General features: G+C 50.7%; 1 protein-coding gene across 1 annotated transcript in view; it reads right to left on the bottom strand.

The window, feature by feature from the left end:
• Mlph (melanophilin) overlaps window positions 1-22,917 on the bottom strand; it is a 56,779-nt gene that overhangs the window by 21,806 nt on the left and 12,056 nt on the right. The window contains exons 3-5 of the mRNA XM_036172730.1: window positions 14,368-14,589; window positions 14,140-14,252; window positions 11,547-11,650 (exon numbers count right to left, since the gene is read on the bottom strand). Of these exons, the coding sequence (XP_036028623.1) occupies window positions 11,547-11,650; window positions 14,140-14,252; window positions 14,368-14,589 (439 nt within the window). The remainder of the gene's footprint in view (window positions 1-11,546; window positions 11,651-14,139; window positions 14,253-14,367; window positions 14,590-22,917) is intronic.

Here is a 22,917-nt window from a genome sequence, read left to right as displayed (position 1 = left end):
GGTGCCTTGAGCTATCGGAACACAGGTGTCTTCCTGCGCACCCTCTGTCACAGCACCCGGGTGCCCCAGAACTCCAGTTAGTCAGGTCAGCCCTGGCAGTGGGATTTGTCCATCTGTTCCTTGGAGTTTTGCAGCTCTGAAGTAAACGCTGGGCTCCCGTGCTTAGGAGGGAGGGCGTCAGGAGGGGGGGGGCTCAAGAACGGAGGAGCTCAGGAAGGAGGGAGTCCCTCGCTGAGGATGAGGAGCCATTGAGGGCACAGAGGTTCCCAGGTAGGTATGGGGTGGGAATAGGGGAGAAATGCAGGCCCTTGAGTTATGGGCTGGCTAGGAGGAGGTATAAGTGAGCTCAGAGGCATGAGGATGGGCAGGAGAGGTATGGGATTTGGGAAGAGAGACAGTGCCAGGGGAAGACTTACTTTGCTGTTGAGGGGCTGTGCCTGGGCCTCCACATCCAGGTCTCCATCCTCATCTGTCTGTTCACTGTCTCCACTGCCTTCCCCCAAGCTTGGCTCAGACCCACCTGCAATACACAGGCACATGGCTCCACCCTTGGAGGGCTGGACAGGGAGGGAGACCACTTAACTGTGTCTCTATTCATCCTTCCACTTACCTGCCAACTGCCTATCTGTGGTGGTTTGAATGAGAACGGCCCCCATAAGCTCATATATTTGAACACTTGGTCTCTAGTGGGTGGAACTATTTGGGAAGGATTAGGAGGCGTGGCCTCAGTGGAGGAGGTGTGTCACTGGGGGTGGGCTTTGGGGTTTCAGAAGATGAGTGCCATTCCTAGTTACCCCCTCTTGGCCTCGTGGTTGTATCTCCAGATGTGAGTTCTCAGCTACTGCTCCAGCGCCATGCCTGCCTGCCTGCCTGCTGTCATGGTTTCCACCATGATGGTCATAGGCTCAAAACCTCTGAAATTATAAGCCCCCAATAAACTCTTCTATAAGATGGTGTCTTTGCAGTAATAGAAAAGTCACTAAGACACCCTCCCTCTCTCCTTTCTTTCTTCTGTTTATATCCACCTACCCATCCACCCAGCCAAGCACCTGTTCACTGCCATGTACCCATTTATCTGTCCGTCCATCCATCCATCCATCCATCCATCCATCCATCCACCCATCCATCCATCCATCCATCCATCCATCCTCCATCCATCCAGGAACCCTGTATACCATCCCTTTGGCATTTAGAACAGCAATGGACTGTTCTAAAGTGAGCCAGTTCTCAGATGGCTCTGGTTCCCCAGGGTGTGTCCTAATTCACAGTGACCCTGGTCAGTTTACAAATACTTTTATCCTTCATCCTGCCTGTGGCTCTGCTGCCTATGAAGATCCTGGAGGGACCAGCTTCCTGCCTTGTACTGCTGGGCTCCAGCATCATGGGCCTGGGAGGCTCACAATTTGATTTTTCTCTTTCCCTCTACCATCCATGCCTGCTCAGTCTCAATCTGAGCCTGCAGGGAGCATGGTGGGCAGAGACACCTTTGGTGGGCAGAGACGCCTTTGCAAGGCGGCAGAAGGGGAGGGGTCTATGTAAGCAGAAGCAAGCATGCAGGGTGTAGAGGTATAAGCTGACTTCTTGGGGTGACATAAAAGCTAAGCACCCCCCTCCAGCCTTCAGGATCCTTTTAGATATGACTTCTGACTTCTCTCTACACTGAGGACACAGGTCCCAGCGATACTTAGTCACCTGTCTGATCAATCATGTTACACAAGTCTAAAGGGTTCCCATGGTCCTGCCACAGATCAGGGATGGCCTGACCTCACTTGACTGGGAGAAGAAAACAAAAAGGAAGACAGCTGAGGCCTCACTGTTACAGCAAGTAAACCCTGCCATCTGCCAGGAAAACCTGCGTGCAAACACAGGGCTTTGGGAAGGAGGGGATGTCTGGGTACCCAGCAACAAGTGATTGTCCTTCCCTTTCTCACATGGAGGCTGCTCCTGAAGAGCCCATGGGGCCTGGAAACAGGCCTCACTGGGGAGGTCTGCAATGACACCATGGCAGGCCTGGGTCAGCTCTCAGAACAGTAACTTTGCTCCTTCAGTTGGTTTCTTCTTTTAAGAAGTCCCCTCCAGTAGGTTGGTGTCATCATACTGTTCATGCAGAGGATCTGGGTTCAGTTCCCCAACACCTACACTGGGTGGTGGTGTGGGATCCCCAGGCACCTGTAACTCTAGTTCCAGGTGTTCAGACGAGCTTCTCTAACATCCATGGACACACACACACACACACACACACACACACACACACACTCACACACACGGTTAGTTTTAAAATACTGGGGGCTAGAGAGGGGGCTCAGGGGTTAAGAGGACTGACTGACTGACTGCTCTTCCAGAGGACCCGGGGTTCAATTCCCAGCACCCACATGGCAGCTCACAACTGTCTGTAACTCCAGTTCTAGGGGATCTGGCACCTTCACAGACATACATACAGGCAAAACAGCGAGGTACATAAAATAAAATAAAAATCTTAAAAAGAATAAAATAGGAGAGTGTGCCCTCTTCTGACTGCGCCTTGCCCTGCTCTGTTTACAGGAGCCCAGCAGGGGAGAAGGAAGCTTTGGGATCACCAGCAGATGTCTGCCTCAGCTGGGTTGCTGGGACTTCCTGCAAGCAAGGGCCTCTATGTTGTTTTTGTTGTCCCACAGCGCCACCTCCTGGCGCTTATAGGCACAGTTTTGAGAGTGGCAGGTTTTTGCAGGCAGGAAGCCTTCATTCCCACAGCTCTCAAGATGGCTAAGGCGAACCGCTGTCAACTTCTAAGTGACAGACAGCTCCCTAGCTATGAGTCCTCAACATGGTGTGACATTTTAGAAAGATAAGATTCACATAAAACAATGACTTCAAATATTGGGGATGTTTACAGCAAGCTGGAAACCCCAGGGGCCTGGAACATGACCGAATGCTCCAGAAGTCTCTCTCGCACAGAAGCCACACTCTTAAGGGTTCATCACCATTAAAGCATGCCTGGCACATCACCAGGCCAAGTCCTCCCCTTACCTCCGCCCTGCAGCCGCCCACAGAGGGACCGGATCACTTTGGCACTCCCGAAGCGCTTGAACCGAGTCCTCACGTGCTGGTAGTACCACTCCAGCGAGCCAATCTTCACCACTCTGCAGGGAAAAGAGTGCAGGCCTGAGGCCAGTGTCTTCCCCCGTCCCCGGCCAGCCCCACCAAAGGGACACACCAGGCTCAGACACCAGGAGGGACGCTCTGCCTCCAGGCTCACCTGGCCAAGCGGCAGGGGTCACAGAGCCAGCCCTGCTCTTCTGGGTGGACGTGGCTGCAGCTTTTGCAGACGAAGAGGCCACACTCTCGGCACTGGCGTCTGCTGTTCACCAGGAGCCGATAGGGCTGCAGGCAGCGGGCACAGTGGGTCTCGTTCAGGTGGGCTGTGTCGGACAGCAGCTCTCTCTTCGAGCTCTCCTTCTGTATCTTGCCCTTCAGTCCCCTGGGGGAAATGCAGGAACAAGAAATACATCAGATGCCTGTTTCTACATCAGATGCGTGAGTGCACACAGTGTGTGCAAAGACACACACACACACACACACACACACACACACACACCACACACACGGGGCACTTTCATATGCAGGAGATAGTGGCCCAAGCTGATGGAGGCACTCTTGGGCATCCTGACCATCAGCAGAGCGCCCGCTTGCCTTCTTTCTGGAGGGGACGAATAGGTCGGGGCTTAATCATACACAATTTTGGTAGGCTAGAGTCGAAACCTGTGATTTTCACAGAAATGGCACTGCCTTAAGCGTTGCTGTGGCATTATGATTGTACCCTATCCCCTCTCTTGTGGATCAGAGAATCCCAAGGCCAGGCCAGGTGACATTTTCTCAACAAGTGGTTTGGGTGTCTTCCAGAAAGACCCAGATAAGGTCCCAGGATTGTTCCTGCAGAGCCTGACCAAGGTGCTTGGCTTGGAAAGTCTCCAGACAGGAATCACCCTGCACCCACCCGGAAGTCCCAGGAGAGGAACCCGTTCTTCAAGACCATCTGATTAAAAATAACACAGCTTCCTGGCAAGCCTGCCAAGTGGAACCAGCTGCAATGGACTGGAAGATGTACCCCAGCTCCTAATGAATGTACCCCTTTTGTTCTGAGTTTCACAGACTACCTGCCAAACAAAATTTTTAGTTTAACAGTAATCTGTCCTTAGTGAGAAAAATTAGCGAGACACTGGGTCCACTGTCTTCTGAGGACTTTCAAGTTTTCAGTTTCTGTGGGGACACCCCAGTATGGGTGTGTGTGTGAGGGGTGCTGGGAGGTTACATCTGGCTTGAAGTGGAAGAAGTGTGTGTATGGGGAGAGAGAGAGAGAGAGAGAGAGAGAGAGAGAGAGAGAGAGAGAGAGAGAGAGAGAGAGATTATACATTTAAATTAGACTACAAAGCACTGGGCTTCATCATGGCATCCTCATACAGTGTCATACTTTGTTCTCAACTGGCTCCCTCCCCTCTATTCCCCCCTCAGGCGATGCTGATCACCCTTTTCAAGTATCTACTGTGTTGGTAGTTCTTCTGAGAGATCTCTATTGAGTTCATTTGCCTACTTACTGATCGCTGATTTTTTTTCATATTTAATTTTTATAGTTCTTGTGATGTGTTTTTATAAACATTCTATTCTATTTTTAGCTGTGCTGTATGGTGACATTTTATTTGTACTGAAATGTGATTTTATTTGTATGTTAATAAATAAAGTTGCCTGGGGTCAGAGCTAACAGCAAGCCACAGCAGAAGCTGGGTGGTGGTGGATCCCCGCACTTGGGAGGCAGAGCTAGGCGATCTCTGTGTGTTCAAGGACACAGCCAGCATGGAGACACACGCCTTTAATCTCAATACCAACCTAAGGAAAGAGGGTCTTGGCCTGCCAGGTACTCCTCGGGTGGGGGCTCTACTGCAGCGCTGACGGCACCCCACACCGAAGGCTTCCTGGGACTCTGGGTATATGTAGCTCCCTGACTGTGGGGTGGAGAAAGGGGACCATGCCATTAAACCATTATATAAACATTTCTTTACAACTACCACCCCTCAATACAATTACTCTGACCCTTTAAACTATGTTTTATGTAGAATGTTCTAGACACTGGCTGGGTTGTATTCTGTCAGCGCAGCAAATGGTGTGAGTCATATCTTGTGCAAAAGATGATCGTGTGTGTCCCTGGAGCATTTCTTCAGATCTGATTCTACAGCCCTGTCACCTTCAAGGGTCAAGGCCAAGCTCACACTCTCCAGCCCACTTCCTTCTCCCTCTGACTCATCACTGCCATCCAGTCCCCAACCAAGGCGCTGCCTGGCCCGCCTCCACCACCAAAAATAATTGAAAAGATACATGAGAAGAAAACAACCACTTATAAAGACAAGTCCCACAGTCTGCAAGGTGCAAGGCCACTCTCACGCGGTGCCTTGAGCTATCGGAACACAGGTGTCTTCCTGCGCACCCTCTGTCACAGCACCCGGTGCCCAGAACTCCAGTTAGTTAGGTCAGGCCTGGCAGTGGGATTTGTCCATCTTGTTCCTTGGAGTTTTGCAGCTCTGAAGTGAACGCTGGGCTCCCGTGCTTAGGAGGGAGGGCGTCAGGAGGGGGGGGGGCTCAAGAACGGAGGAGCTCAGGAAGGAGGGAGTCCCTCGCTGGGGATGAGGAGCCATTGAGGGCACAGAGGTTCCCAGGTAGGTATGGGTGGGAGTAGGGGAGAAATGCAGGCCCTTGAGTTATGGGCTGGCTAGGAGGAGGTATAAGTGAGCTCAGAGCATGAGGATGGGCAGGAGAGGTATGGGATTTGGGAGAGAGACAGTGCCAGGGGAAGACTTACTTTGCTGTTGAGGGCTGTGCCTGGGCCTCCACATCCAGGTCTCCATCCTCATCTGTCTGTTCACTGTCTCCACTGCCTTCCCCCAAGCTTGGCTCAGATCCACCTGCAATACACAGGTGCATGGCTCCACCCTTGGAGGGCTGGACAGGGAGGGAGAGCACTTAACTGTGTCTCTATTCATCCTTCCACTTACCTGCCAACTGCCTATCTGTGGTGGTTTGAATGAGAACGGCCCCATAAGCTCATATTTTGAACACTTGGTCTCTAGTGGGTGGAACTATTTGGGAAGGATTAGGAGGCTGGCCTCAGTGGAGGAGGTGTGTCACTGGGGGTGGGCTTGGGGTTTCAGAAGATGAGTGCCATTCCTAGTTACCCCTCTTGGCCTCGTGGTTGTATCTCCAGATGTGATTCTCACGTACTGCTCCAGCGCCATGCCTGCCTGCCTGCCTGCTGTCATGGTTTCCACCAGATGGTCATAGGCTCAAACCTCTGAAATTAAAGCCCCCAATAAACTCTTCTATAAGATGGTGTCTTTGCAGTAATAGAAAAGTCACTAAGACACCCTCCCTCTCTCCTTTCTTTTCTTCTGTTTATATCCACCACCCATCCACCCAGCCAAGCACCTGTTCACTGCCATGTACCCATTTATCTGTCCGTCCATCCATCCATCATCCATCATCCATCCATCCACCCATCCATCCATCCATCCATCCATCCATCCATCCATCCATCCACTCACCCACCATCCATCCACCCATCCATCCATCCATCCATCCATCCATCCATCCATCCTCATCCACCCACCACCCATCCACCACCCATCCACCCATCCATCCACCCACCCATCCATCCACCCCACCCACCCACCACCCACCCACCCACCCATCCATCCACCACCCACCCATCCATCCATCCATCCATCCATCCATCCACCCACCCACCCACCCACCCACCCATCCATCCACCCACCCACCACCACCATCCATCCATCCATCCATCCATCCATCCATCCATCCATCCATCCATCCTCCATCCATCCAGGAACCCTGTATACCATCCCTTTGGCATTTAGAACAGCAATGGACTGTTCTAAAGTGAGCCAGTTCTCAGATGGCTCTGGTTCCCCAGGGTGTGTCCTAATTCACAGTGACCCTGGTCAGTTTACAAATACTTTTATCCTTCATCCGCCTGTGGCTCTGCTGCCTATGAAGATCCTGGAGGACCAGCTTCCTGCCTGTACTTGCTGGGCTCCAGCATCATGGGCCTGGGAGGCTCACAATTTGATTTTCTCTTTCCTCTACCATCCATGCGCTGCTCAGTCTCAATCTGAGCCTGCAGGGAGTATGGTGGGCAGAGACACCTTTGGTGGGCAGAGACGCCTTTGCAGGGCGGCAGAAGGGGAGGGTCTATGTAAGCAGAAGCAAGCATGCAGGGTGTAGAGGTATAAGCTGACTCTTGGGGTGACATAAAAGCTAAAGCACCCCCTCCAGCCTTCAAGATCCTTTTAGATAATGGCTTCTGACTTCTCTCTACACTGAGGACACAGGTCCCAGCGATACTTAGTCACCTGTCTGATCAATCATGTTACCACAAGTCTAAAGGGTTCCCATGGTCCTGCCACAGATCAGGAGTGGCCTAACCTCACTTGACTGGAGAGAAAACAAAAAGGAAGACAGCTGAGGCCTCACTGTTACAGCAAGTAAACCCTGCCATCTGCCAGGAAAAACCTGCGTGCAAACACAGGGCTTTGGGAAGGAGGGATGTCTGGGTACCCAGCAACAAGTGATTGTCCTTCCCTTTCTCACATGGAGGCTGCTCCTGAAGAGCCCATGGGGCCTGGAAACAAGCCTCACTGGGAGGTCTGCAATGACACCATTGCAGGGCTGGGTCAGCTCTCAGAACAGTAACTTTGCTCCTTCAGTTGGTTTTTTCTTTTAAGAAGTCCCCTCCGGTAGGTTGGTGTCATCGTACTGTTCATGCAGAGGATCTGGGTCAGTTCCCAACACCCTACACTGGGTGGTGGTGTGGGATCCCCAGGCCACTGTAACTCTAGTTCCAGGTGTTCAGACAAGCTTCTCTAACATCCATGGACACACACACACACACACACACACACCACACAACCCACACACACACACGGTTAGTTTTAAATACTGGGGCTAGAGAGGGGGCCTCAGGGGTTAAGAGGATTGACTGACTGACTGCTCTTGCAGAGGACCCGGGTTCAATTCCGACACAAACAAGTGGAACCCCACTTCTATCCCCAGGACCCCAATCACTGCAAGGGGCATGAGGTTATATAGTTTCTAAGGACCCACAGCAAGGAGGCAGGAGTGGACAAGTCTCCCTGCAGCAGCTGCACGTGTGGGGATGGAAGACGTGGATGCCGCTGTGACCTCATTTCTGCTAATTTTATCCATGTCTGAACTGCTGAACCCGGCACACGGGCACCCTCGTGCACAGGAAGAGGCATCCTCGGGGATTCCACTTGGAAAGCTTAGGACTATCTGATAAAATCTAAATGGAATCTGTTTCCTTCTCTTGCTCTTGTCTCCTGATGAGTAGCCATAGACCCCTAGGTGGGACCTGCTCTGCTGTTCTTCCAGTGAAGCTTTGGACTTGGTGGGGCTGTCGCCATTTTGAGGGGAAACTGACATGTCCCTACCCTATACCAGCGGCAGTGGACTGGGGGAAAGCTCAGCTTCTTTCTTTGGTATTTCCAGCTATTACAGGGAAGCACTGGACCCAGGAGGAGGTTTGCTGAAGGACAACCACACTGAAAGAATTAGCCAGTCTGTCAATGTAAACTAGGGGGAAAGACTGGGCTTCTTAGGGACTCCTAGCCCCAGAGTCCCTCAGAAAAGAGGGTTGGCTAGGTAGGTACCTACCAGGCATAGATGTGGTCCCTAGGGCCCTCTTGCAGGGTGCTCTGGGCAGGTCCAGCTCAGTGTGAGCATCCTCTCCGGAGGGCAAGGGGCTGTGTGGCTGCTCTTCTGGACCATGGTGACACCCCAAGGCCCTGTATTGGTATCCTCCAGGCCCTCAGGCTCCAGGGAGGTGGTATCCTCAGAGTAGGGCTCACCTGAGAGGGACTGAGCACATGAGCTGTCAGCCTTGGCCGTTCCCAATGTTACTGACTGAACACCAGACAGCCATCTGCTCTGGCAGTGTGCCGTTCATTTCTATTTTCAAACACTGTGCCAAGAGCATTTACTACCCTTCTGTTGCACGTCTATGACACTAGGGTTCCCTGGGACATTGTGCCCAGGCACCAGACAGGAGACAGAAGTATTTCTGAGTAGCTAGGAGCTCAGGCTCACTAGGGTTGAAGCCATGAAAGCATTCTGTGAAGATTTTACTTCTTTCTTGGGAGAGAAGACATGGTTACTGTGTCTATTTAGCAGTCCTGGATAGTCATAGGGTCAAAGGGTGGAGGTGAGGTTTCCTGAGCAGATTGCCCCCAGGCTGAGGGGTCTGCATGGTGCCACTGCCCCCAAAGGATCTAGGTATCGAGGGATCCCAGAAGCCGCTGCCTCAGCATCTCTATAGTTTCAAGTTGGCTGGTGGAATGGCATGGGTTCTGGGGTGGGGGAGTTGGAGGAGCAGGGCCTATGGCCCAATGTTCTCCTAGAGGCTGGCTTCTATGGCCCCTGCTCTTTGTCCTCTCCTTCCACGGGGGTCAGAAGGCCCAACCCTACCTAGCTCAGCTCATCACTACCTGAGCCCAGAGCTACTGAAGGGTTCATAACAAAATGGGACCTGCCTGGTCTTGTGCTACCTCTTGTGTTCACAGCTTTTTTTTTTTTTTTTTTTTAACTGCCTATCTGCACGTCTCATGCATGCTGGGCATGGACCCTCATCTCAGAACCAACCCTGAAAGGCAGAAGTTACCAGCCTTCTTCCAAATGAGTGGATAAGGTTGCAAAGAGTTTCCAAGGACCAAGGTCACATGGCTAATGAACAGAGTGTAGCAAGAGCAGGCATTTCACTCACAAGACCAGCCTAGTTTGAGCAATGAAGTGCATGATGTCCCGGTAAGGCACAGGTGCAGCTCAATGCTGGGGCCTGTCTGGCTCCTTGCAGGATGCCATTGTCCATTCTGCCCTCCCACGTCCTTATTTCTAGGCTGAGCACCAATCCTCACACCCCAAGACCCCAACTCACCTGCCTGGTCTTAGTTCCTGCCTGCCCCAACCTCTCCAAGTGTTTGCTCATTATCCTGACCTTGGGAGGAGGTGAAGTGTCTGAATCATATTCTCCCACATCCTGTCACCAATTGTTTCCCGTCTTGAGAGCCTATCGGGACCAACTATACGGCACTGTGACCCCAAGCACAACCCCAGCAGAGGCCTAAGCACCTGCCCCTCTGCTCAGGTTCCTAAAAGGAATAGGGGTGGGTGTGTGGGCAGATGCCAGAGTGCACTGACCTGCAGGCTGTGTGCAGACTCCGGGACTGAGGACAGGCCCAGAGTATGGCTGCAGGGCTGCATCGAGTGTTCTGGGTCTTCCTCAAAGTCCACGTCACTGAAGGAGAGCAGGCGGCTTTTTCTTCTCGGGAGTAAGGATGAGCAAGACTGGTCAGACCCCCACCTTACACTCAGCCTCCAGACAGTCAGCAGCCTCCCGCAAGGGCACCCACCTCTAGCTAGAAACTGACCCAAAGGAGCCCTGAGGTGGCAAGGGGCCGAGGAGTCCTCACTGTCTACCCCATCAGCAGTAACACGGTACCCATGGCCTAGCTGTGCTGTAAGGAAAGAGGGTTCTTGGCCTGCCAGGTACTCCTCGGGTGGGGGCTACTGCAGCGCTGACGGCACCCCACACCGAAGGCTTCCTGGGACTCTGGGTATATGTAGCTCACTGACTGTGGGGTGGAGAAAGGGGACCATGCCATTAAACCATTATATAAACATTTCTTTACAACTACCACCCCTCAATACAATTACTCTGACCCTTTAAATCTATGTTTTATGTAGAATGTTCTAGACACTGGCTGGGTTGTATTCTGTCAGCGCAGCAAATGGTGTGAGTCATATCTTGTGCAAAAGATGATCGTGTGTCCCTGGAGCATTTCTCAGATCTGATTCTACAGCCCTGTCACCTTCAAAGGGTTCAAGGCCAAGCTCACACTCTCCAGCCCACTTCCTTCTCCCTCTGACTCATCACTGCCATCCAGTCCCCAAACCAAGGCGCTGCCTGGCCCGCCTCCACCACCAAAAATAATTGAAAAGATACATGAGAAGAGAAACAACCACTTATAAAGACAAGTCCCACAGTCTGCAAGGTGCAAGGGCCACTCTCACGCGGGTGCCTTGAGCTATCGGAACACAGGTGTCTTCCTGCGCACCCTCTGTCACAGCACCCGGGTGCCCCAGAACTCCAGTTAGTTAGGTCAGGCCTGGCAGTGGGATTTGTCCATCTGTTCCTTGGAGTTTTGCAGCTCTGAAGTGAACGCTGGGCTCCCGTGCTTAGGAGGGAGGGCGTCAGGAGGGGGGGGGCTCAAGAACGGAGGAGCTCAGGAAGGAGGGAGTCCCTCGCTGGGGATGAGGAGCCATTGAGGGCACAGAGGTTCCCAGGTAGGTATGGGGTGGGAGTAGGGGAGAAATGCAGGCCCTTGAGTTATGGGCTGGCTAGGAGGAGGTATAAGTGAGCTCAGAGGCATGAGGATGGGCAGGAGAGGTATGGGATTTGGGAAGAGAGACAGTGCCAGGGGAAGACTTACTTTGCTGTTGAGGGGCTGTGCCTGGGCCTCCACATCCAGGTCTCCATCCTCATCTGTCTGTTCACTGTCTCCACTGCCTTCCCCCAAGCTTGGCTCAGATCCACCTGCAATACACAGGTGCATGGCTCCACCCTTGGAGGGCTGGACAGGGAGGGAGAGCACTTAACTGTGTCTCTATTCATCCTTCCACTTACCTGCCAACTGCCTATCTGTGGTGGTTTGAATGAGAACGGCCCCCATAAGCTCATATATTTGAACACTTGGTCTCTAGTGGGTGGAACTATTTGGGAAGGATTAGGAGGCGTGGCCTCAGTGGAGGAGGTGTGTCACTGGGGTGGGCTTTGGGGTCTTCAGAAATGAGTGCCATCCCTTCTTGGCCCTCGTGATTGTATCTCCAGATGTGAGTTCTCAGCTACTGCTCCAGCGCCATGCCTGCCTGCCTGCCTGCTGTCATGGTTTCCCACCCATGATGGTCATAGGCTCAAACCTCTGAAATTATAACCCCCAATAAACTCTTCTATAAGATGGTGTCTTTGCAGTAATAGAAAAGTCACTAGACACCCTCCCTCTCTCCTTTTCTTTCTTTCTGTTTATATCCACCTACCCCATCCACCCAGCCAAGCACCTGTTCACTGCCACGTACCCATTTATCTGTCCCATTGGACCATCCTTCCATCCATTCCATCCACTCCATCCATCCATCCATCCATCCACCCATCATCCATCCATCCTTCATTCCATCCAGGAACCCTGTATACCATCCCTTTTGGGTATTTCGAACACAATGGGACCTGTTTAAAAGTGAGGCCGAGTTCTCCCGAATGGCTCTGGTTCCCCAGGGTGTGTCCTAATTCACAGTGACCCCTGGTCAGTTTACCAAATACTTTTATCCTTCATCCTGCCTGTGGCTCTGCTGCCTATGAAGATCCTGGAGGGACCAGCTTCCTGCCTTGTACTTGCTGGGCTCCAGCATCATGGGCCTGGGGAGGCTCACAATTTGATTTTCTCTTTCCTCTACCATCCATGCCTGCTCAGTCTCAATCTGAGCCTGCAGGGAGTATGGTGGGCAGAGACACCTTTGGTGGGCAGAGACGCCTTTGCAGGGCGGCAGAAGGGGAGGGGTCTATGTAAGCAGAAGCAAGCATGCAGGGTGTAGAGGTATAAGCTGACTTCTTGGGGTGACATAAAAGCTAAGCACCCCCCTCCAGCCTTCAAGATCCTTTTAGATATGGCTTCTGACTTCTCTCTACACTGAGGACACAGGTCCCAGCGATACTTAGTCACCTGTCTGATCAATCATGTTACACAAGTCTAAAGGGTTCCCATGGTCCTGCCACAGATCAGGGATGGCCTAACCTCACTTGACTGGGAGAAGAAAACAAAAAGGAAGACAGCTGAGGCCTCACTGTTACAGCAAGTAAACCCTGCCATCTGCCAGGAAAACCTGCGTGCAAACACAGGGCTTTGGGAAGGAGGGGATGTCTGGGTACCCAGCAACAAGTGATTGTCCTTCCCTTTCTCACATGGAGGCTGCTCCTGAAGAGCCCATGGGGCCTGGAAACAAGCCTCACTGGGGAGGTCTGCAATGACACCATGGCAGGGCTGGGTCAGCTCTCAGAACAGTAACTTTGCTCCTTCAGTTGGTTTTTTCTTTTAAGAAGTCCCCTCCGGTAGGTTGGTGTCATCGTACTGTTCATGCAGAGGATCTGGGTTCAGTTCCCAACACCTACACTGGGTGGTGGTGTGGGATCCCCAGGCACCTGTAACTCTAGTTCCAGGTGTTCAGACAAGCTTCTCTAACATCCATGGACACACACACACACACACACACACACACACACACACACACACACGGTTAGTTTTAAAATACTGGGGGCTAGAGAGGGGGCTCAGGGGTTAAGAGGATTGACTGACTGACTGCTCTTGCAGAGGACCCGGGGTTCAATTCCGAGCACCCACATGGCAGCTCACAACTGTCTGTAACTCCAGTTCTAGGGGATCTGGCACCTTCACAGACATACATACAGGCAAAACAGCGAGGTACATAAAATAAAATAAAAATCTTAAAAAGAATAAAATAGGAGAGCGTGCCCTCTTCTGACTGCGCCTTGCCCTGCTCTGTTTACAGGAGCCCAGCAGGGGAGAAGGAAGCTTTGGGATCACCAGCAGACATCTGCCTCAGCTGGGTTGCTGGGACTTCCTGCAAGCAAGGGCCTCTATGTTGTTTTTGTTGTCCCACAGCGCCACCTCCTGGCGCTTATAGGCACAGTTTTGAGAGTGGCAGGTTTTTGCAGGCAGGAAGCCTTCATTCCCACAGCTCTCAAGATGGCTAAGGCGAACCGCTGTCAACTTCTAAGTGACAGACAGCTCCCTAGCTATGAGTCCTCAACATGGTGTGACATTTTAGAAAGATAAGATTCACATAAAACAATGACTTCAAATATTGGGGATGTTTACAGCAAGCTGGAAACCCCAGGGGCCTGGAACATGACCGAATGCTCCAGAAGTCTCTCTCGCACAGAAGCCACACTCTTAAGGGTTCATCACCATTAAAGCATGCCTGGCACATCCCCAGGCCAAGTCCTCCCCTTACCTCCGCCCTGCAGCCGCCCACAGAGGGACCGGATCACTTTGGCACTCCCGAAGCGCTTGAACCGAGTCCTCACGTGCTGGTAGTACCACTCCAGCGAGCCAATCTTCACCACTCTGCAGGGAGAAGAGTGCAGGCCTGAGGCAGTGTCTTCCCCCGTCCCCGGCCAGCCCCACCAAAGGGACACACCAGGCTCAGACACCAGGAGGGACGCTCTGCCTCCAGGCTCACCTGGCCAAGCGGCAGGGGTCACAGAGCCAGCCCTGCTCTTCTGGGTGGACGTGGCTGCAGCTTTTGCAGACGAAGAGGCCACACTCTCGGCACTGGCGTCTGCTGTTCACCAGGAGCCGATAGGGCTGCAGGCAGCGGGCACAGTGGGTCTCGTTCAGGTGGGCTGTGTCGGACAGCAGCTCTCTCTTCGAGCTCTCCTTCTGTATCTTGCCCTTCAGTCCCCTGGGGGAAATGCAGGAACAAGAAATACATCAGATGCCTGTTTCTACATCAGATGCGTGAGTGCACACAGTGTGTGCAAAGACACACACACACACACACACACACACACACACACACACACACACGGGGCACTTTCATATGCAGGAGATAGTGGCCCAAGCTGATGGAGGGCACTCTTGGGCATCCTGACCATCAGCAGAGCGCCCGCTTGCCTTCTTTCTGGAGGGGACGAATAGGTCGGGCTTAATCATACACAATTTTGGTAGGCTAGAGTCGAAACCTGTGATTTTCACAGAAATGGCACTGCCCTTAAGCGTTGCTGTGGCATTATGATTGTACCCTATCCCCTCTCTTGTGGATCAGAGAATCCCAAGGCCAGGCCAGGTGACATTTTCTCAACAAGTGGTTTTGGGTGTCTTCCAGAAAGACCCAAGATAAGGTCCCAGGATTGTTCCTGCAGAGCCTGACCAAGGTGCTTGGCTTGGAAAGTCTCCAGACAGGAATCACCCTGCACCCACCCGGAAGTCCCAGGAGAGGAACCCGTTCTTCAAGACCATCTGATTAAAAATAACACAGCTTCCTGGCAAGCCTGCCAAGTGGAACCAGCTGCAATGGACTGGAAGATGTACCCCAGCTCCTAATGAATGTACCCCTTTTGTTCTGAGTTTCACAGACTACCTGCCAAACAAAATTTTTAGTTTAACAGTAATCTGTCCTTAGTGAGAAAAATTAGCGAGACACTGGGTCCACTGTCTTCTGAGGACTTTCAAGTTTTCAGTTTCTGTGGGGACACCCCAGTATGGGTGTGTGTGTGAGGGGTGCTGGGAGGTTACATCTGGCTTGAAGTGGAAGAAGTGTGTGTATGGGGGAGAGAGAGAGAGAGAGAGAGAGAGAGAGAGAGAGAGAGAGAGAGAGAGAGAGAGAGAGAGAGATTATACATTTTAAATTAGACTACAAAGCACTGGGCTTCATCATGGCATCCTCATACATGTGTCATACTTTGTTCTCAACTGGCTCCCTCCCCTCTATTCCCCCCTCAGGCGATGCTGATCACCCTTTTCAAGTATCTACTGTGTTGGTAGTTCTTCTGAGAGATCTCTATTGAGTTCATTTGCCTACTTACTGATCGCTGATTTTTTTCATATTTAATTTTTATAGTTCTTGTGATGTGTTTTTATAATCATTCTATTCTATTTTTAGCTGTGCTGTATGGTGACATTTTATTTGTACTGAAATGTGATTTTATTTGTATGTTAATAAATAAAGTTGCCTGGGGGTCAGAGCTAACAGCAAGCCACAGCAGAAGCTGGGTGGTGGTGGATCCCCGCACTTGGGAGGCAGAGCTAGGCGGATCTCTGTGTGTTCAAGGACACAGCCAGCATGGAGACACACGCCTTTAATCTCAATACCAACCATAGAAGACCTGGAGGTCTGTACAGACAGGCAGTGACGAGGAGGTCATGTGGTTGGGTTTACAGCCAATGAGAAGGCAGAACAGAAAGTCAATAAAAGGACAGACCCAGGAAGTAGGTCTCTTGCTGAGGGGAAGGACGGCAGTGGCAGTGAAGGGTGAGAAAGGGATTTTTAGCTCTCAGCTATTGCTCTGACCTCCTGGGCTTTTAACTCTGCAATTGGCTCTGTGTTTCTTATTCAATAAGACTGTTCATCTACATTGCTGTTACTCTCTTCCTGTACCTAGTCTATAAGCTCAACTGTGTCTCAGGTATGGACCTATGGGAAGAGACACAGTGTCCACAGGCCTGGCTCCATCCACCATTTCAGACATTGGAATACATCATTTCTGAACAAGAGTGACTAGCTGCTTGTGCTGGCTAGTTTTATGTCAACTTGACACATGCTTGAGTTATCCTAGAGGAGGAAACCTTAAGATCCATAAGGATTCATAAGATCCAGCTCTAAGGCATTTTCTTAATTAGTGATTGATAGGGAAGGGCCCAGCCCATTGTGGGTGATGCTTCCCCTGGGCTGGTGGTTTTGAGTTCTACAAGGAAGCAGGCTGAGAAAGCCATGGGGAGCAAGCCAGTAAGCAGCGCCCATCCATGGTTTCTGCATCAGCTCCTGCATCAAGGATCCTGCCATGCTTGAGTTCCTGTCCTGACTTCCTTCGATCATGAACAGTGCTGTGGAAGTGTAAGCCAAATAAACCCTTTCCTCCCCAAGTTTCTTTGGTCATGGTGTTTCATCACAGAAAGAGTAACCCTAACAAAGACAAGTTGGTACCAGGAGTGGGGGAATGCATTGTTGTGACAGACCTGACCATGTTTTGGGGAGGATTGTGGAAGGACTTTGGAACTTTGGACTAGAAAAGCCATCGAGTCTTGAGAGCTCAGTGAGCCGTTCTGTAGGCACTTGGAAGATAAGAATGGAGAGGAAAATGCAAAAGATGGAGGCCTGGATTGTGGAGGGAAGTTCAGAGGGAAGTTTAAAGACTATGGGGGTGGGGAATTAGTTTTTTGAAATAAGACTATGTAGTTCTGGTTAGTTGGGGCTTAGGAATCAGCTACACCAAAACTACTAAAGTGGAACCTTTGCTTTGCTGGGATACTCGATGCCAATCAGCTAGAACTGGTAAATTAGCAGTGATTTAAGAAGAGACCAACATTGTTGAGGTGAAATCTTCTGGGAAGTGTTTCCTGAGAGTCAGCACACAAAAGCTGGTTTCGGAGGCAGCCAAGGTTTTACCTTGCACTGGCAGATGAACTTGGTAGTGTAAGAGTCGCCCAGGCAGTACTGGTTTTGAAGGCATGAAGGGGTCGTGGAGAGCAGCTGAGGCTTGGCACTGTGAGAGGTCAGGAGAGGCCATTGGTGGAGGTACAGCCTCAGTAGCAGTTGAAGGCCCAGGATCAAAGGGGTCACATAGAGAAACTGAGGCTTGGAATCATGAAGAGAGCCCAGGGGAGGCTATTGGTGAAAGTGCAGCCCAGTGGCAGCAGAGTCCCCAGCGTTTTGGAGATGCTAGGACCATGGGACAAACACCATGAGCAGCAGCAGTGGAGCTAGGCAGAGCCTGGAAGGCAAGCCATGTGTGCTGCAGAGGCAGAGCTGGAGAAGTGACCCAGGCCTAGTGGAGGAGCCCAGATCATGAATGAATCCCAAATAACTGGACATTGAGCTATTGATACTTTTTGGAGTTGGTTTTACTTTGTTCAGATTTTGATTGTGTCCTGGTTCTTTCTTCATGAAGTAAGGAAGTATTTTTGATTTTACAGGAACCCAGGATTGAGAGACCTTTAAAAGACCGGATCTTGAAAGGGACAGGCTATGTTAAAAATATTGATTTTTTTTAAGTGTTTGAATTTTTAAAGACAGTGGGACTTTTAAAATTTGAAATGTTTTATTGTAATGTTGATATTAATGCTTGATCTTGGGGAAGGACAAGAAAGGAAAGGTTATGGCTTAACAGTGATGTGTTTGTCAAGTTGACAAGGGGTCAATTGTGCTGGCTAGTTTTATGTCAAATTTAACCCAAGCTAGAGTTGTTGTTACACTCAAGACTTGTGGTCATACTCTGAAAGCCAAGAAAAAGAGGGCAAGCAGTGGCCAGAAACTTGGAGCAATACTGGTATTGATCCACAGCACAGTGAGGATAAAGCCATGCCCACAAGGCACCTTGCTTCAAACAGAGCCATAGGACCTCTGGAGCCAGCTGGGAAGGGCCCCCTCTACTGCTGCTATTGCCTATCTATACCAACCAGGGAAGCTATGGGCCACCCCTCCTTCAGACCCCTCCATCTCCCTCCCAAAGGGAAATAGAATCCTGGGGTCAGCTCAGCAGGAAGAAGGTGCAGATATTTGAAGCAAGTGGTAACCAGAATGTGAAGACAGCCTGGACTTGGGGAGGGAGCTGGAAACAGATGTATTTCAGGTGTTGAATTTGGGAAAATGCACTATTCCCATTTCAGTTTCTAGCTGGAGAACAGGAAGAGAGAACCAAAGAGATGCCATGCTGGGGGATCAGGAGACACGTGTCAGCTGCTGGGCATATCACCTAAGCTGGAGCATCAATCGTCTGGGGAGGTGTCTGGGGCCAGATATTTTCTCCAAAATGAATGACGCAAACCAGCAACTTCAAGAAAAAAGACTGATTACTGACCACAAGAAAAATGAAGGTTTCAAACACAAAGAAGAACTTTAGAAAACTCTTGTCCTCTCCCACAAGAGCGACAGTTTCTAGCTTTCACACTTCTAAGAATAGTAGGGCAGTGTGACTCAGTTTCCTTCTGTCGAAGGGACACGGTACCATTTGAAGATCTGAACAACTCAGGGAAGCCATGTTTTTCAAAGGCTATGTTTTAAAAATTACAGTTAGAAGACTCTCTCCAGGACAGACTGGATGTCAGAATGAAAAGCTCATCAATAAGGTTTTAGAGCCCACATCACAACCAACCCTCAAGAAACTATAAGGAGTGGCCAAATTTAATGTCCAGATTTACCAAAAAAAAAAAAAAAATCCCCCCAAAAGCAAGTCATTTCCTCCAACTGTATGTAGTGGCACACACCAGTAATCCCAGATCTCTGTGGCTGGAGACCATCCTAGATTACATAGAAAGACCTTACACACACACACACACACACACACACACACACACACACACACACAGAGAGAGAGAGAGAGACAGAGAGAGAGAGAGACAGAGAGAGAGAGACAGAGAGAGAGACAGAGAGAGAAAGAGAGAGAGAGAGACAGAGAGAGACACACAGAGAGAGGTAGAGCAGAGACAGACAGACAGACAGACACACACACACACACACACACACACACACACACAGACAGAGAGACACACAGAGAAAGGTAGAGCAGAGACAGAGAGAGAGGCAGAGCAGAGACAGACAGACAGACAGACAGACAGACACACACACACACACACACACACAGAGAGAGAGAGAGAGAGAGAGAGAGAGAGAGAGAGAGAGAGAGAGAGAGAGAGAATAAAAACAAAAACCTGCTCTTCCATTTTGCAGACACTGATATACACAAGGGTGGATTTTCTTCTGTGTCTCCCCAAACACCTACCATAGCACCCAGCGTACAGAGGCAAGATGAGGCCGCCTTTATCTTCTGTTATAGCCAGCATTGGATCAATTTTCAAATCTATAGACCAACACCATTCTCACGTGTGGTTTTGTTTTGAAAAAAAAAAAGTTATTAAAAATTATAAATGTATTAGAATATAAGTGGTTTATTGCTATTAATTATTAATTTTAGAGACAAGTTTTCACTATGTGGCTCTGGAACTCATTATGTAGACCAGGGTGGCCCTGAACTCATGGAGATTCACCTGTCTTTGCTACTGGAGTTCTGGGATTAAAGGTGTGTGCCACGACGCCTAGCTATTATTTTTAAATGAACAAACATTTTACAAAAACCAGTTTTGTGCTCTAGAATGCCAAGTGTTATGATATGAGGCTCATAAAAAATAACTTTGGGGGCTCTCAATAATGTAAGCATGGAAAGGGATCCCCATGCCAGAGACTGAGTGACAGCTGATTTTCCAGGTGCTCGCTCTCTCCCAGAATGCTGAGCGAAGCAATGGCTGAGGGAGAAGATGGAGGCAGAGCACAGAGAACAAGGCTTCAGCTGCAGAGCGGAGGCTGGGGAGAGGAGATGATGGAGTAGGAGAGGGATGTGGATCCTGGGTGTCTCTGCAGCGTGGGCAATTAAAGTCGGGGCTGGTGGGCGGGGAGCGGGGGGGGGGACGGGAGAGCCTGCTGTCAGGAAGGCTCAGTCACTGGGGAGAAGATGGGAATGAGGGAAGAGCAGCTTCTCAGACAGGGAATAGGGTGGAGTGAAGAGGATGGGTTGTGGAGTCAGACCTAGGGGTTGTGTTGGGGGAACCCAGGCAAGAAGAGGCAAGGATGCCAAGAGTAACCAAAGAAGGGAGGGCCAAAGAGAGGGTGTGGGGTCTACCCTGCACCACACTGAGGATCTGCCTTGCTGGGGCCATGGCTACGGGTCCAACAGTGCAAGGAGAGGGGGGACACTGGCACTTGTGTCCAGACATCAGGGGGATGGGCTCTGGTATCTGGTATCCCCGTGGTCCTTAGAGAATACCTATCAGACCCATGAAAGGTACTGAGTGGCCAGGGTACTGACTAGCAAAGATGTAGGGCTGGTGTGAGATCTTCATGGTAGGGATCTTCATGGCAGACACTATCCACAACCCCACATCCAGCCAGGACCATTGGCACAGAAGCCAGTGGACAGTGTATGGTATCTAGGTCTCGTGGCCTGTGTTACTGTGAAGGACATATGACCCAAACTTCCTTAGAGTCCCCATTGTTGGTCTGGTCTAAGCTAGGGAAGGAGACTCGTGAGGAGAAGATGGTGCCAGGAGAGGAGGTCATGCAAGAGGCTGGGAGACCAGAAGCCACCAGAATTCAGTTTTCTGGTGTAAGAGTTGAGGACTCAGGCCTAAGATTAGATGAAAAGCATGAGACCAGCCTTTCCTTTGCACACTGTGATGGTGACCACAAGGTCACAAGGACATACACAGAAAACCCTCCCAGCCAGAGAAAAGAATCAGAAAAAGAGCTGGGTCTGCACACTGGAAGGGTCATAGAGAACTCCCAGCCAAGTGGAACTGAGTCTCAAGAGCAAAACGCAGACTGCTTACCACTTCTGTAAGCAGCATGAAGACATGCCCCTTACCCCAGCCTCGGTGAATGAAGAGGTAACCCAAAGCAGGACCTGATGATGGTAATGTGTCGCTCAAAGGCAGCATGACCATCAGAGACTGCTGCTGGACGCATGGGAAACGAAAGGGTAAATGGTGGAAGCAGAGACCTGAGGAGGAGGTAGGAACCAGGGTCAGGAATGTGTGGGAATGAGTGTGGCAGCCTTCCTGAGGCTCTGGGAAGGGAACAGCCAAGGTGGTAAGGAACACACTGGGGACGATGCAGGGGGTGATGCGTGAGCGCAAGAGACAGCAGAGCAGCGGAGAATCCCACTGGCCATCCCACACCAGAGCTACCCTCCAGCCCCGGCACATGCAGCTCACTTCCGGTTTCAGCCATTGTTCTTTGCAGCCTTGGATCTGCTTGTCTTCAGGGATGACGAACCAGCTAAGGGTGACTTCAGTCTCCTTATTTGTCTCCTGGTTTTTAATTTTAGCTTTATTTTGTATGTATGGATGTTTTACCTCTGTGTATGTCTGTGTACCATTATGCATGCTTGGTGCCCACAGAGGCCAAAAGAGGGCATCGGATCCCCTGGATCTGGAGTTATAGATGGTTGTGAGCCACCATGTGGGTGCTGGGAATCAAACCCAGTTCCTCTAGAAGAGCAACAAGTGCTCCTAACTGCTCAGCTGTCTCTCCAGTTCGTTCTGCTGATTTTTAAATGAGCCCGTGTGTGCCACAGGTCTTTCACGGATTATCTCAGGAATTCCTGTGTATTTGCAGAGATCAAAACTGCCACACTACCACCTATTTGCCTTTGGGAAGGTTAGCAGGTCTAATATTTGATCAGTGGGCTGTGTCCTTTGGACAGGATGTGGCATTTAAGCATACTTCAGTTACTCCCTTCTCAAGGACATGAGTCACTGAGGCTGGCAGTTCATCAGCTGGCTGCTCTTCCTGGGTTTAGGACCATCCACGCTTTCCACCACAGCCTCAGCTGAGCATCGGAGCCTTACACATGGAGAGACAGATGTTGAGAGGATTCTAAATATTCGCGCATGAGGCAAGACCAGGGCACAAGCTCTCAATTTTCTTTCTTTGTACACCAGGCCATTGAGGTCCAGATGGGGGTGTGCCAGGAGGGAGGGGCTAACACGTGGAGGGTAACTGGGTGTACCCTCCAAGGTTTGCTCTGGCAATACTGTGTTTGTATAGCATAAAAATAAAAACATGTGATTATATTTTCTGTCCTTAAAGCTTTTTAAAGCCCCAGGTGACACACGTGAATCTGGGATGCATGGAAGATAAGAAACACTTCTCTGGAATTCTCTCTCAACTCAGGGAAACAGGAGAAAGGAACCTTGATCCAAAGGTCAGCGGGACATAGCCAGGAAAACTCAGAGTATGGCGTGTGTGTGTGTGTGTGTGGTGTGTGTGTGTACGTATTCAGTGTGTGTGTGTGTGTGTGTGTGTGTGTGTGTGTGTGTGTGTGTAGCTAATAGATTAAACATGACTGAAAAGACAGAAAACTGAGCTGGGCATGGTATCGTACTCCTATAAACCCAGCACTGAGGAGGCTGAGGCAGGAGGATCCTGAGTTTGAGGCCAGCCTGAGCTACAGAGTGAGTTCACCATCAGAAGTAAGAGAAGGGAAAAGAGGAACAGAGGGTGCAGGAGAGGAAGAGGAGG

Source organism: Onychomys torridus, chromosome 23 (genome assembly GCF_903995425.1).
Source record: "Onychomys torridus chromosome 23, mOncTor1.1, whole genome shotgun sequence".
Taxonomy (NCBI): domain Eukaryota; kingdom Metazoa; phylum Chordata; class Mammalia; order Rodentia; family Cricetidae; genus Onychomys; species Onychomys torridus.
The sequence above is the reverse complement of the archived record's forward strand: the minus strand, read 5'-3'. Positions and strand labels throughout refer to the sequence as shown.